Raw genomic sequence first — 16,219 nt, forward strand, 5'->3', positions numbered from 1 at the left:
TGGTTGAAGGTTCTACAAAAACCTTACACTTTCTACCAGGTAGATATGTCCAGAATAAGGTGTGTGTGGAGAGGGTGGGCAATAGTTTGTAAACAACAACACTGCATAAAGGTTTGATTGAATTTGGCCCTCAGGCTAGAGGGTGTGTTAAGAAAGGGGGTGCATGTTCAGAACTGTGTGCTACGTTAAATGAAACAGAAACTGTAATTTACTGAACGGCCAATTGAAAAATGTTGCGACTATGGTGGCCCCAAGGGCGAATATCGTATGGTGTGGTATTTCAAATGGTCACACCCATATTGATCAGGCCACACCTTGCCAAACCCGCCAAAATGGAGCAAACATACCTCAAATGCTTTTGAAAAACGGTGGGCACTGTTTTGGGGAAACGTGTCGTTTAGTACAAAATGTTGCGCAACGTAGCAAAACGCCGACGCGAACTAAACTCACCCAGGGTGTATTCCAGTTGAGGGTGTGTTAGGTTGTGTTATGTCTCACCTGGGATGGGGATGACGGGGATGTTCTCATTGGCCACCACCCTGGGAGAACTACTGTCCTCCACGTAGAAGTGAGCTGTCTGGAAAAACCTCCTGTAGACAGACACAGAGGAGAGGAAATAGTATAACCCAACATAAACATTAGTACACCGCAGAAGAGAGGAACATGATGCCGAGTACCATCGGTACCACATCGAAAGAGGCCACATGTATCAGCACAGCTAAATATCCCCATCCTTCGCACTTTCACATTCATTTGCACCAAACATTTTGTGTCCAAACAAAAAATGACCATGTGATTTTGATTTCCAACTTCACAAACATAACTTTATTAAATTGTTGCATATACTAATAGTAATTGCAGCACTCTTTTTGGTGCCTTGTCTGCAGCATGGTGGCCAGGTGTACTTGTTAGAGGGCATGTCGCTAATTGCCATGTCCTATTATCTTTAAATGGGGTGGGGGTTGGGTGATACCACCTCTGTCCAGCAGAGGGGAAATGGATCGTTGTAACCCATTTTGACCACTGTGAGCTAGCTAACACAAAACAGCCTAGAGAGAGTTGACACCCCATCCATGACAGGTTAAAACAGCAGAGTGGTGAAGTGCAATTCCATGGTAACAGAGTGACACGCACTTATATTTTTTTACTTTAAAATGTATGTCAAACAAAAAACAATCATTGTGGGCCCCCCGAGTGGCACAGCGGACTGAGGCACTGCATCACAGTGCTTGAGGTGTCACTACAGATCCGGGTTTGATCCCAGGCGACGCACAATTGGCCCAGCGTCATCCGAGTTAGGGGAGGATTTGGCCGGCCGGGATTTCCTTGTTAATTTCCGCTCTAGCGACTCCTTGTAGCGGGCCAGTTGCCTGCAAGCTGACTTTGGTTGCCAGCTGGACAGTGTTTTGTCCGACAGATTGGTAAGGCTGGCTTCCGGGTTAAGCGAACAATGTGTCAAGAAGCAGTGCGGCCTGGCATGGTTGTGTTTCAGAGGACGCTTGGCTCTCGACCTTCGTATCTCCCGAGTCTTGTCAGTTACAGTCTTGTCCCATCGCTGCAACTCCCGTACGGACTCAGGAGAGGCGAAGGTCGAGCGCCGTGCATCCTCCGAAACACGACCCAGCCAAGTCACAATGCTTCTTGACACAATGCCTGCTTTACCCAGAAGCCAGTCGCACACCTGGCGACCATGTCAGCATGCATGCGCCCTGCCCGCCACAGGAGTCGCTAGAGCGCGATGGGACAAGGACATCCCGGCCGACCAAACCCTCCCCTAACCCGGACTTCTCCCACATGTGGACCTCTGACATTATTTATAAAGAGCAATCTATGAATATGGTTTTTGAACATTATAGTTTGTTTACAAACATAACAGCTGTATTTTTTTGTTTATGGTTGACCCAGCTTGTTGGCCATTAGACAATCTACATTTCTCAACAAGTTCAAAGCATGTGAATACTGATATTTCCGACTTCACAACTGGTAATTACCATCTTCCCACTTGGTTATGAATGCATTATACCCTTATGGCTTCAGTTAACCCTTCATTTGAGTTGCATACTCTGTTCTGTTTTGTAGATCTGTTTTTACATTTAAGTTTTCTTTTTATTTATTTACAGACCTTATAGTTCTCTTTTTGTGCAATACGGTTTTAGATTTCTCTTACCTTGTAAACCACATCAAGTTTAGGAAAATAAACCGCCTAATAATTGCATTGCACCCAACTCAGATGTCTCTCGTTGACTGCTTGGTTCGTCCCTTACACAGTTCTCATTGTAATTGCATAATTACAACCTGTTTTTACCCCTGTGAGTTATCTAACACAAAACAGCACAGAGAGAGTTAACACTCCATCAATGACAGGTTAAAACATCTTCATTCAGCTCCCGAGTGGCGCAGTGGTCTAAGGCACTCAAGCATTGCAGTGCTTGAGGCTTCACTACAGCCCCAGGTTCGATCCCAGGCTGTGTAACAGCCAGATGTGACCGGGAGACCCATGAGGCGGTGCACAATTGGCCCAGCGTCGTCCGGGTTAGGGGAGGGTTTGGCCTGGCCGGGATTTCCTTGTCCCATCGTGCTCTAGCGACTCCTTGTGGTGGGCTGGGCGCCTGCAAGCTGACCAATCATTGCAAAGTTAAATCAAACCATACAAAGTTAATCAAACTATGGACAGTGACCACTTTTAACAATGTCCACTTAACATTTGACAAAAACACATTTACGGTGTAATTATATTCAGTGCAGTGAGAACAGAGTGACGCTGAAACTCCGATTTTTTTTATGTCAAGCAAAAACCAATGATTGAAAAGTTAAACACACCAAGGACTACTTTTGAACCATTTCCATGGACATTTTTACAAAACACATTTACTTGAAGAACAGTGCAGATGCAAAGTTTGGTAAAAGAATGACGGTTTGTGCTGTTTGTGCCTTCAGTCTGTTACCAAACTTTGCATCTGCACTGTTCTTCAAGTAAATGTGTTTTGTAAAAATGTGGAACTGCCCTGAATATAACTACACCGACAGAGCTGGCAGATAAACTACACCTGAAAGCCCCAGAGTGGTTAGAACCAGCCCTAAATACAAACCTGCTGATGTCACACAATTATGACTCAGTAGATGACAACCACCAGACACAACAACACCCTGCTATTACAGGGGGAAAAGTACACGCGCACGCAAACTACCTCCTGTAAAGACACACAGTGAGCTGACCATTAGGAACAGGTAAGCAACAACACTGACCCCGGGACAAACACCATGCTACATTTAGCCCTGGCCCCTGAGTCACACTGCCGGACGACAGGCAAGGCACAGCAGAGACTAAATACAGCAGGACTATATACAGCCCTGGCAGCCTCTCTGCCTCCAACATGTACACGCAAGCATGATCCCTCAATGACTAGCCAGTCGACTAGCCTTGAGAAGTTGTTCTAAAGTATTTCTCTGAAGCTTGCATTTAGTCCGTTTTTTTCAAATGTCACCCAACATATTCTGTCTAGCAGCTTGAGAGAGAGGGGAAGACAAGACAGCAAGGAGAAAAGGAGTGCTGCAGTAGTAGTAGGAGTCCCTCTCTAACCTCACAGAGCCTTCACCTGCACTCAAGTCAAGTCAAGTCTATCAAGTCAATTCCATATACACCAGCTTTTCCCATCTGGGTTCCTCCTACCAGTATGTCTACTGACGTTCCCCTACCAGTATCTCTACTGACGTTCCCCTACCAGTATGACTACTGACGTTCCCCTACCAGTATGTCTACTGACGTTCCCCTACCAGTATGTCTACTGACGTTCCCCTACCAGTATGTCTACTGATGTTCCCCTACCAGTATGTCTACTGATGTTCCCCTACCTACCGGTACTTGATGCAGAGGAGAGAGCAGATGCTGGTCATTCTGGTCGAGAGAGAGGAGGAAAAGAAAACAGGAGTGTGGCCTAATGGCATTTGCAGAAGGAGAGGAAGGGAGCGAGGAAGAGAGAGAGGGAATAGAAAGCGAGTGTGAGTGAGTGAGTGGGAGAGAAAGACAGAGAGAGAGTTGAATGGAGAGGGAAATAAAGAGAGAAAGAGAGAGAGACTGAATAAATGAGGGGAGGGTCTCCCCTAGCCTGCGTCATACCCTTGTCCCCCTCAATCCCTGCCCCCCTGGCCAATTACTCCCTGAGGGGGAATGTGTGGTGTGGTGAGCTAACTAACCAGCCTCTCAATACCACCTCGCCTTACACCGGGGGAGGGTGGAACCCCACCAGAGAGATAGAAAGGGGGATGGATGGAACGAGGGAGGGAGGGATAGAACTAGAAGAATGTCTCACTGGACTCTCAACGCTTCCCATACTTGAGGAAGAGGGCCCCCATTCAAAAATAGATAGAGTAGGATGGAAGGAAGTCATGGTAGAAGGGTCCTTTTCATTGGACTAAATTATCCGCCAGTCCAAACAGCCTGGTCCACCTCTTTCCCTAGCAACCCCTGACTCTGAGTGGTTACTGAGAATCACTCTCCCCTACCGGAGTTAAATATAGATGTATTGTTTACCCCGTTAAACCTCTGTGAAACATCTGTGAGATCCCTCCAACTAGGACCATATCCTCAAGCCAAACAGATGGAGCCCTCCCCTTTAATAGCAAATACTGTCTTTTTTTTTTTTTCAATTTAAAGTTTTATTAAGTTTTCTTGTTTTTCAATCAACCAACAAAACACATTCCACATTCACAGATGTGACAGGCTTTAAAAAAATAAAAAGTCAAAAAATAATAATACATTTGAAAAAATTAAAATACAATTAAAATGAATGATAAAGTCAAATAAAAGCATTTATTTTTCTTAATCTATATATTTTCCTTGGTACCTGTATATACATACATACATACATACATACATACATACGCACATATACATACACACACACATACGTACTCAAAAACTAAATTAAAATAAAAACACACACACAACAAAAAAAAACATACCACTTGCAGCAGCACTATCAAGGTTCTTATCAGCTATTTCAAGCATTCGCTGAGACGACGGGCCAATAATTCGTTTTTAGGTTTTACAGTACCTTACACAAAATGTATCTGCGCATTTCCCTAGTCACCCCGTTCACTCTGTCCAGTTTGAAATATAGTTGAATAGTGGGGACCAGAGTCTATCAAACTTGGGCTGTCTCTTGTGGAGGTCATAAGTGAGCTTTTCAAGAGGAAGGAAGTCAACAATCTGGTCAATCCACATTTTAAATGTAGGGGGGGTATTAGAGGCCCACAATAGAAGAATACATTTCTTAGCAAAGTATGTAATAGTCATAAGCAAATTTTCTCTGTCAGGATCAAGAACAAAGTCCTGCTGGGCATTAAGAAGATAGATACATGGGGTCATATCAAACTGTACCTCTAGTATTTTCTGTGCAGCGGTATGTACAGATTGCCAGAATCTGGCAATCTCCCTACAGCTCCAAAATACATGCATATAGGTTCCACATTCAGAGGTACATATTTTACAGTTAGGAGACATATCTGTTTTCATTCTATGGAGTCTCAAAGGAGTATAATAAAATTTGTACAAAAATTTGTAATTAGATTCTTTCATTTTTACACTGGTAGAGGAGCAGTATACCTTGTCGCAAACCTCCGCCCATAACTCATCACTAATAGTCAGACCAAGGTCCTTTTCCCAGATTATTTTCAAAGGAGTAAAGGAGGAGCTTCCTTTCTCAGAAAGGAGTCTATAGATGCAAGATATTTTGCCTTTAATGGATTGTGCTGTGACAAGAAGGGTTTCAACTTTGTTCAACTGAGTTCTAAACCTCCTCTTGGAGGTAAATGAGGAAATTACATGTCTAATTTGAAGATATTTAAAAAAATGGGATCTTGGCACGTCGAATTCACTGCAGAGCTCTTGAAAGGATTTCAGTGTAGTGGTTTTCTGATGAAATAGGTCTGAAAAGGTCCTGATTCCTAGAGTATGCCAAAGATTAAAGTTGGCATCCCTCAGGGCTTTTGGCAAGTCTGGGTTGCCTACTATAGGCGAGTGAGAACATATTTGGGAGGAAATGCCCAGGTATTTCTTACAGTCCCTCCACGCTAGTAGGGTGCTGTAAATCACAAAGGATTTGGCTATGTTGCCCACTTCACTAAAGTTATTAATGAATATAATTGAGCTTAAGGGCAATGAACCACAGGATTGGGCTTCTATCTGAATCCACGTTGACTCTTGTCTGTTTGTGATCCATGTTAGCATGTTGCGGATTTGGGCAGACCAGTAGTACAATTGAAGGGAGGGAAGGGCAAGGCCACCTTTAGATTCGGGTTTTGATAAAGTGGAAAACTTGATCCTAGGTTTTTTATTGCCCCATATAAATTTGGTGATGCTTTGGTTAGTTGTTTTGAAGAAGGAAACTGGGAGATAGCATGGGAGCATCTGAAATAAGTAGTTCAGTCTAGGGAGGACGTTCATACGGATTACATTAATTCTTCCTACTAAGCTAATTGGGAGGGAGATCCAGGTTTGGAGATTGTTCTTGATTCGATCCAGGAGTGGAAGATAATTTTCCTTAAAAAGGCTATTCAGATCTGGTGTTATGAAGATCCCGAGGTATTGAAACCCCTGTGTTTTCCATTGGAAAGGACAAAGTGTCTTCATAGAGCTGGTGAGTGTAATATTGAGAGGGCAGACAGTGGATTTGTTAAAATTGATCTTATAACCTGAGAACTTGCCATACTGGGCAATTGTGTCTAAAATGAGAGGGAGGGATTTCTCAGGGTTGGATATGTAGAGCAAGACATCATCCGCGTAAAGCGAAATCTTGTGCTGCAGGCCACCTGCAGAAACACCCATAATACTTGGATTGCTCCTTATCAGCTCTGCCAGAGGCTCCGCCCCCAACAAGTAGAGCAGCGGGGACAGCGAGCACCCTTGTCTTGTGCCCCGCTCCAGAGGGAATCTGTCAGAGTTCAGTCCATTAGTAGTCACCATGGCATTTGGATGAGAGTATAGTGATTTGATCCATTTAATAAAATTTGGGCCCATATTGAACTTTTCTAAGACTGAAAACAGAAAGCTCCACTCCATCCTGTCAAACGCCTTCTCAGCATCCAGTGAAGCCAGCAGGACAGGGGTCTTTTGTGCGTTTACTTGATCAATAATATCAAAAAGACGGCGAATGTTATCAGAAGAGTATCTGTCTCTAATAAATCCAGTTTGGTCCGCTTTTATTATTTTGGGAAGAAGAGTGTTTAGTCTTATGGCGAGCAATTTGGTAATTATTTTATAGTCGAAATCCAACAAGCTTATGGGCCGGAAGGACGAGCAGGATAGGGGGTCCTTGTCCTTTTTTAGCAACACTGTAATGCGAGCTGTGTGCATTGAGTCTGGGAGAACTCCGTTTTTGCAAAAATCCTCCAGCATTGGCATGAAGATAGGGCTGAGCTGGGGCCAAAAAGCTTTATAGAACTCTCTGGGGAATCCATCTGGGCCTGGGGACTTATTAGGTGGCATGGAGGTAATTGCCTCCAGGATCTCCTCAGGAGTGAAGGGGGAGTTGAGATCTTCCTGGTCGGTCTCTGATAGTTTAGGTAGCGAGATTCCCTCTAGGAAAGAGTGGAGTTCTGCCTCCGTGTGTTTTCTCTCAGAGGTATATAGTTTGCAGTAAAAATCATGGAAAGTTAAATTTATATTTTTTGGGTATGTGACCTCGTCCTCTGCTGTTCGGATAGCCATGATTGTACGCTCTGACTGCTCCTTTTTTAATTGGGAAGCAAGCAATCTACTGGGCCTATTGCTATACTCATGGTATTTCTGTTTAGTAAAGAAAACTTTTTTTTTTATCTCCCGAGTGTAGTCCAAATTCAGTTTGGCTTTGGCTGCTTTAAGATGACTCCAGGAAGTGCTGTCTAGGGATTGTTTATGCATTTTTTCACAGCATTCCAGCTCCCTCTCAAGATCTAGCCTGTGTGCTTCCATTGCTTTTTTCTTAGAGGAAGCATATGCAATTAGATGACCTCTTAGTGTGGCTTTAGCAGCGTCCCACATTGTGGCCGGAGAAACAGGGGAATCTTTATTGTCTTGTGTGTAGTTGTCTATCCATGTAGTTACTAATGTATGGAACTCGTCATTTGATAGCATGGAGGTGTTGAATTTCCAGCTCTTTGACCTCGGGATGTTTTTGCAGAGGTCAAAGCGGAGGTGGACAAAGGCGTGATCTGAAAGTGCTATGGGTCCGATTGTACAAGTGGCTGAATTTATGAAACTCTTTGGGATAAAAATGTAATCTATACGGGAGTAGGTGTTATGGACATTAGAGTAGTATGTATAGTCCATAGATGAGCTATTATTCTCTCTCCAGATATCTATCAGCCCCATCTCTTTAGTAAGAGAGTTCAACATCTTTGCAGATCTAGGATTTGTGGTGGGGACTTGAGATGATTTGTCTAGGGTTGGGTTAAGGGTACAATTAAAATCTCCGGCCACCACACCAAAGGAGACACAATGCTCATTGAACAGGGTTATCATTTTTGACATGAAGGCAGGAGTATCTGTGTTAGGGGCGTATATGTTTAATATAGTAATTGGTTGACCATATAGTGACCCAGTTATCAAAATAAATCTCCCCTCCGGATCAGATATGTTTTTGTCTATTATGAATGGAACATTTTAATGGATAAGTATGGCTGTGCCTCTACTGTTTGATTTGAAAGATGAGAAATACACCTGTCCCACCCAAGCTCTGCGGAGTTTGGCATGTTCAGCATCACAGAGGTGTGTCTCTTGTAATAGCGCAATGTCTGCTTTTTCCTTTTTTAGAGCACATAGTATCTTTTTCCGTTTTATTGCATGCCCTAGACCATGGCAGTTCCATGTCAATAGATTTAAGGTACTAGTCATCGTCATCGAGCAGTAATCGAACTTTAGTGCAAGTCATCGCTGGGTAAAAGTGGATAGTAATTACAGCTGCGTTCACATAAAAGGAAAATAAATGGTGTACATAAAATAATAATCTCTGAACACCCCAGCCGAGTTCCCAAACAACTCGACACATCCCGTTGGATCTATTACCCCCCGCTCAGTCTCAATTCTGTGTTCCGAATAAAACAAAAACCGGGAACAGTTAGCAACGCACAACGTCTCCCCTCGCCCCACCAAAGAAATGCCTCATCCTCTCCACCCCGCATTGAGTAAGTAACACAGTTGCCCTCGTCCAGACCTCAGTAAAAGAGGGAGAAAAATAAAATCAATAGCCCAGCCTACATATACCTCACCCAAGGGACATAGGGAACCCCAGGTAATAATAGCAACAAAAAAAAAAAAAACAGGGAAATAAAAGTAGGCTGAAACATTAGTAGGCCTAGGTTAGGCTATACAGCCCATCCCTCTCAGTTAAAGGAAAATAAATATAAATTGGACGGCTGTAATGACATTTAGGGGGTGGGTCTCTGGATATCGGCTATATGTCGTCTTACCTCCTTTAGTAATGGCATTAATCGCATTTAGTCATTGGTCTGTTTCTCATTGGCCAGGATTGTCTTTCAAAAACGTTTTGCCTCTTCGGGAGTTTTGAAGTGTCGCAAGGCTCCTTGGTGAAGAATCCTGAGCTCGTTTGGGTATTTGAATCCCCTGAAGATGCCTCGGTCAATGGAGTATTTCTTCACTTCGTCAAATTCTCGGCGCTTTCGGCGTATTCCAGCTGACAGGTCCTGGTGTAAAGCGAGTTTGGCGTTTCCCACTGTGATGGTGTTGTTTTTCGCCGCCTGTAGGACTCGTTCCTTGTCGGTGAATCTCAGGAAACGTATGGTGATTGGGCGCGGTGGTTGTCTGGCTGCTGGTGGGGGCCTCAGTGCTCGGTGAGCTCTCTCGAGTTCTATGGGCCTGTCGGTGGGCAGGTGGAGCCACTCGGGAAGTTTGTCTTGCAGGTAGCGGATCAGTGGCATGTTTCCCTCTTCTTTTCGCCCAGATTGAATAGAACACAATTATTCCTTCGCCCCCTGTTTTCCAGGTCCTCTGTTTTCTCTTCCAGATGCTCGATTTTCTTTTTAGCATATGCTATTGTTTCCATGGCATCTGTCAATAAGTTTTCCATGGATAGGATTCGCCCCTCTGCCTCGTCCAGGCGCCCCGCGTTTATGGTTATCTTGTTGTTGATGTCAGGCAATGCGTTTTCCAGGATTGTCACCTTGCCCTCTATCGCACTGAGCTGAGAGTTAATGGCATCTAATTTGGTGTTTAGTTCTGTACGTTGGGATCTCAACTCAGAGAGGATGTCTTCGACAGAGTGCGAGGTTGGCATTCGTTGTGCCTCGTGGGGGAGCGGGTTCTCTTGCTCCTGGCTAATGGCGCTAGTTTTTTCTGAAGCTAGCTTCTTCTTGGAGGCTTTTTCCGTCGCTAATACTCGAGTCCAGGTAAAAATGTCACCTGTAGTGTCGCCTTTTGTAGCTGCCATGACTTTTTCTTACTAAAGCTAAATGAGTGTGAACTTGGAATGGAGGTAAGATTAGGAATTGGAAACTACTTGTGCGGAGCTCTTAGTTCACGCGGCCATCTCGTTCAAGGGTCACGTGATCCCCCCGCAAATACTGTCTTTTGACACACAACTCAGATCACGAAGACGAATACGAACATCAAATTGAGTGTCGAGGTGAAATAAATGTCATCTAATCAGTGATCACATCATATTCGCTGTAGTAAAAAGAGATATAAAGTGATGCTGAGCTAATGACGACCCATGTAGGCATTTCGCCAATTATGAATAGCTATAGTGTTCTGAAAAATCTATTTCAATCTCCTCCATTGCCATGGTCTCCTTCCCTTCTGACTGAGCACGGATGGGGGAGTGAAAGGGATGAGAGGAGAGGAAGGAGAGAGTGAACGGGTCGAGCTGGTCTTTCATCAGATCCTGTTCCCTCAGGGGAGAAAGCCATTGTCTGGGAGGTGTCAGCTCTCGTCACCACCACAGCCCAGAGAGGGAGACAGACAGACTTTCCCTGTCACATCCCACACACTCCCCCTGCTACATTCACTAGATCTATCACTCACTCACAGACGTATTAATTACTATTCCATGGAGCTGATCATCCTCTATTTTCCTTATTCCAACATTCACATCATTGGCTCGCTCTCTCACGCACTCTCACAATGGCATCACCAGTACCAGTGAGAGGGAGCCATAGTTACACATTGAACTCAGAAAGCACATCAACCTTACATTTCCATCGTTAAAAAAAAAGATAAAATCCGACCAAGCTTTTGCTCCTATGAAACAGCTCAAGGCAGAGCGGGTGTATAAATAAATCAAGCACAATACACGGAGCTCAAGTAATGATCCATTGTGCTGTATAGTGTATTAGGCTGCAGTAGGCAGCATGTGTAGCCAGTCGTTAGCCTGTCCTGTGTAATTACTGGGGTTGAGAAAGAAAGTGGTGTGTGTGTGTGCGTGTGGTTGGCATCACACTGCAGATGAACACACAGCTGGGCCCCCTCCCGGCACCATGGCCCCTGTGGGCTGGCCCCCCTGCAGAGATGAGCGTGATAGGGAAGGGGGAGGAGAGAGGTATGAGGAATGGAGGGAGGAGAAAGGGAGGATGAGAGGGAGGGCTGCCAAAAAAAAACAGTCGTCCTCCACCAAGTAGGTTCCCGGGGGCCAGAAGCGTGCGGATGCGCACGCGCCCAGGAAAGTAGATGTCCCCGGTGCGCAAGAGGACAGGTCACCCCACTCTGAACAGGAGTGCGTGTCTGTGAGGACCACTAGGCCCCGGGACCAGTGTGATTAGGTAAAGGAGAGAGAGGAGGGCTATCTGTTTCTGTGACAGAGTTGTAGGGGAATTAATTGACAGCTGTGACTGAGCAGAGCAGTGGGGATGAGGAGATAAAAGGGACCCCTGCTCACTTGGAGTGGAGGACAACATGGTGCAACTCAATCTTCTGCCCTGAGAAGGCTTTCATTGTCTTATAGTGGCAAACCAGACAAATGTTAAAGACACAGTTTTTCTGAGCTCAATAAGCAAGGTTGGTTAAGAGAGACACTGCCACCCACCCACCCACCCACCCACCCACACACAAACACAGTAATAATATAATATCTTACCTCCAGTAGACCAGGACAGCCAGTAGCATGATGAGGCAGAGCAGAGTGAGCGCAGAGACGACCACCAGGGGGAGGATCCACTCCATCCTGCCCACCCCGGGGTGAGGGCTGCGGGTCATGTTGGACACACTGGTCCTGTCTGGAGGGGTGGGGGTGGAGGGATGGAGGTGGAGACTTACAAACAAAACACTTCAACACATTTACATACAAAACACTTTAAAGCTTGAATCCTTAATCGAAACAAAAACAAAGTGGACACCCCGCACCTCTGTTTTGGTAAAAAGCTGAGGGATTGGCCTGGAGAATATAACTCTTAAATACATAGACATAGCTATGGGTGCAAGGACTGACCATCCATGTGGATATCTTTATGTACATATTCTGTATCCCCTTACACTTGTGTCTATAAGGTAGTAGTTTTGGAATTGTTAGCTAGATTACTTGTTGGTTATTACTGCATTGTCGGAACTAGAAGCACAAGCATTTCGCTACACTCGCACTAACATCTGCTAACCATGTGTATGTGACAAATACAATTTGATTTGATTTGATTCCATGATATCAACATGATAGTTTTTACCATGTTTTGAGGCTAGTGTGTTTGTTTACACTTACCTTGGTGACAAACATTTGAGTACATCAAGCATATATTGTGGGTTCTGTTGGGGTATGACAGAACTAAACTCATGAGGTATTTGAAGGACCACATGTCAGTCAATAGGAAAAATCCTTGTGCTCTTCGGTAAAATGTTTATTTTGGAGGACATTTCAGCAGAAATTTTGCAGGTAGGGAGGTTCAAGTCCCTAGTGAGACACCAAGGGAGAACGGAGGGGTGTATTGCGAGAGGAAATGGCAGAATGATGATTTATTGGGAAAGATGGGTTGATCTGTGGCTGTCTGAAGGGGAATTGATGAGTGTTGGAATAATTATATATACACAAATGTACACTAAAATGTTTGAGGTCCTCCATTCAGGGATGAGGCTGGGATGTTTTGCGTTTCTTATTTATGTTTTGTGGTTTGGTTTCATGCGGTGTGTGCTTGGCCCTGGTAGTTATGGGTGCGCATGGGCCTCCCGAGTGGCACAGCAGTCTAAGTCGTCCGGGCCAGGGGAGGGTTTGGCTGGCTGGGATTTCCTTGTCCCATCTCGCTCTAGTGACTCCATTGCGGCGGGCCCGGGCACCTGCAAGCTGACCTCGATCGCCAGCTGTATGGTGTTTCCTCCGACACATTGGTGCGGATGGCTTCCGGGTTAAGCAAGGAAGAAGCAGTGCGGCTTGGCAGGGCCGTGTTTTGGAGGACGCATGGCTCTCGAATCTTGGTAAGTAACTCCTGTGTATATTTGGCCTTGTGTTTAAGGTTATTGTTCTGATGAAAGGTGAATTTGTCTCCCAGTACCTGTTGGGAAGCAGACTGAAACAGGTTTTCCTCTAGGATTTTGCCTGTGTTTAGCTCTATTCCGGGTTTTTTATCCGAAAAAATGACCAATGAGAAGGATACCCATAACATAATGCAGCCACCAACATGCTTGAAAATATGAAGAGTGGTACTCAGTGGTGTGTTGTGTTGGATTTGCCCCAAACATAACACTTTGTATTCAGGGCATAAAGTGCATTTCTTTGCCACATTTTTTGCAGTTTTACTTTAGCGCCTTTTTGCAAACAGGATCCGAGTTTTGGAATATTTTGTATTCTTTAGAGATTTCCTTCTTTTCACTCTGTCATTTAGGTTAGTATTGTGGAGTAACTATAATGTTGTTGATCCATCCTCAGTTTTCTCCCATGACAGCCATTAATCTTTGTGACTGTTTTAAAGTAAAACATTTTTTTAAATAATAATAATAACTCGTATTTATAAGTTATATTCTTCAAGAATCAATGGGTACATACTGTATATATATCGTTAAATCCCAAAATCATCATTAAGTCCAAAAATGGTTGTAGCAATTAAGGATTTTAGCTTTAACACACATACCAATTCAATACATAAATAACACTATAACACACAAAACGCAACAAACACTTTCACACACAAAACACAAATCCACCTGAGATTATTCCGACTATTTGGGCCACTCCGGGATACCTCAGCCATCAAACAACCAGTTCCACTTGAGGACAAAAAATGAGTTCAGCTCTACTTAAAAAAATATATATAATCTATATTTATACACTTACAGACAATTTGAGTGAGTCGGACTCATCAGGAAGGTAAAGTGACTAGGTTTTACCATTCAGGCCGGGGGCACGACTCAACTAAATGGATCCGTTCATTCAGAAGGAATAAGGAAATGTATGAAGGAGCATCCACAAACACATTGTTATTCATAAAACAAATACTCTGGTTACTACGTTCTCTGTTTTCTCCCTGGCAGGAAGTCAGGCAAGCAGGCAGTTTGTTCCTGAAATATGCCTCAGAGAATGTCCCAAACTAATGGCCCCCAGGCTAGGTAATGGCCCCTCAGGCTGTAGAATAGTTCCATTACTTTCTCTATGGCTCTCTGGGTGGTATTATGGTAGCACTCAGAAATTGAGCTATTTATCTCTGGCTATAATATAGCATTGCCACATACTGAAGCAGGAGCTGATTCCAAGGCTAATGTTTCAAATGTGCCCCTGCCTGTCTCATATTTACTGTTGATATGCACATCTATAATAACACAGACAGTTTAATATGACAAGCTGCAGAAGGGAGAAGTGGGATCCAGAAAACTAAAATGACATTATACAGGTCTAAATATGGTGAAGAATATGTCAAGGGCTAAAAAGAGGATTATAAACTTGGTGGTTCGAGCTCTGAATGCTGATTGGCTGACAGCCATGGTATTTCAGACCGTATACCACGGGTATGACAAAACATGTATTTTTACTGCTCTAATTACGCTGGTAACCAGTTTATAATAGCAATAAGGCACCTCAGGGGTTGGTGATATATTTTCAATATACCACGGCTAAGAGCTGTATTCCAGGCAGTCTGCTTTGCGTCGTGCAAATAACTGCCCTTAGCAGTGGTATATTGGCCATATACCACTCCCCCTTGGGTCTTATTGCTTAAATATGCCCCTTGTTCCAAAGATTGGGCTATACAGAGAGTTCTACTCACCAGTGTGGACAGAGAAAGGCCAAAGGCTCTTCTCTTCCCCGCTAGTCTTCGAGGAGCGTGTTGGGCTCTGGGGAATCTGTATCTCTCTCTCTTCTGTGTCATTCTTTGGCTCCACAGTGGGCCCTGTGTTACTGTCCACTCTGATCAGTTGGTCCTCCCCTCCACTTATTGGCACTGTGGTGCTGTTAGCAACAGGCTCTCCCTGCCCCTGTCCTTTCTCTTTGGCTGTGGCTGTGGGGGTGAGGGCGGAAATGGGCTCTTTGACCACAGTGTCATTTAGATGCATCTCCACCTCATCAGGCGTTGTCTTGTTATTCTTCTTCCTCCTCCTGTCGTCTTCCCCTTCATCCTCCTCTCCCTCTCCCTCCTCCGCCTCGTTCTCCCTGTCCACCCCCGCCTCTTTCTCCTCTGTGGGGGTGTCCGTGTCAGAACCACCCTGAGGGGCTGTGGGGGGCTCGGTGGAGGCCTGGGGCTGGGCAGGCTGGCGGCTGGGACCCAGGCCGGGGTTAGACCCAGGGCTGGCTGCAGGGGCCTGGGTGGGCCAGAGAGAGCCAGGCAGGGAGGAGATGACCCCTCCGCTGAAGCCCAGGCCGGCCAGAAGGGTGCTGGTTACCACCGATGCTACCGTGGCCTGACTGCCGCTAGACGAGGGGCCCATGCCCCCTGTAGCCATAGAGACGAAGGAGAAGGGGAGGCCAGAGGAGGTCCAGGTAGAGGATCCGGAGCTTATGGGAGCCATGTCTGCCGAGGAGGCTGGGGAGACAGTGGGCTGGGGGAGGGAGGGAGAGACACAGAGAGCGTAAGAGACAGAGACACACAGAGAGAGAGGGATACAGAGAGCGAGAGAGAGAGAGATAGTCAGTATCACATCATATCAAATCATGCTGGCACATCACAAAATAAATGACTATGTCGCCATCGTCTGGACAACACAAATGATGTCCACATCCCTCACCATGCCAGTTTTCACTATCCGTGTTCCCTCAAATATCCTGGTGGTGTTAGCTGGAATAGCAAACGGAGGAAAACGTTAGACATGCATTTGAAACAA

General features: G+C 45.0%; 1 protein-coding gene across 1 annotated transcript in view; it reads right to left on the reverse strand.

The window, feature by feature from the left end:
• The window catches only part of LOC115142954 (receptor-type tyrosine-protein phosphatase gamma-like), a 324,742-nt gene that overhangs the window by 28,678 nt on the left and 279,845 nt on the right, over nt 1–16,219 (reverse strand). Inside the window, exons 11-14 of the mRNA XM_029682861.2 lie at nt 16,124–16,173; nt 15,169–15,937; nt 12,066–12,204; nt 499–590 (exon numbers count right to left, since the gene is read on the reverse strand). Coding sequence (XP_029538721.1) covers nt 499–590; nt 12,066–12,204; nt 15,169–15,937; nt 16,124–16,173 — 1,050 coding nt within the window. The remainder of the gene's footprint in view (nt 1–498; nt 591–12,065; nt 12,205–15,168; nt 15,938–16,123; nt 16,174–16,219) is intronic.

This window comes from Oncorhynchus nerka, linkage group LG15 (genome assembly GCF_034236695.1).
Source record: "Oncorhynchus nerka isolate Pitt River linkage group LG15, Oner_Uvic_2.0, whole genome shotgun sequence".
NCBI lineage: Eukaryota > Metazoa > Chordata > Actinopteri > Salmoniformes > Salmonidae > Oncorhynchus > Oncorhynchus nerka.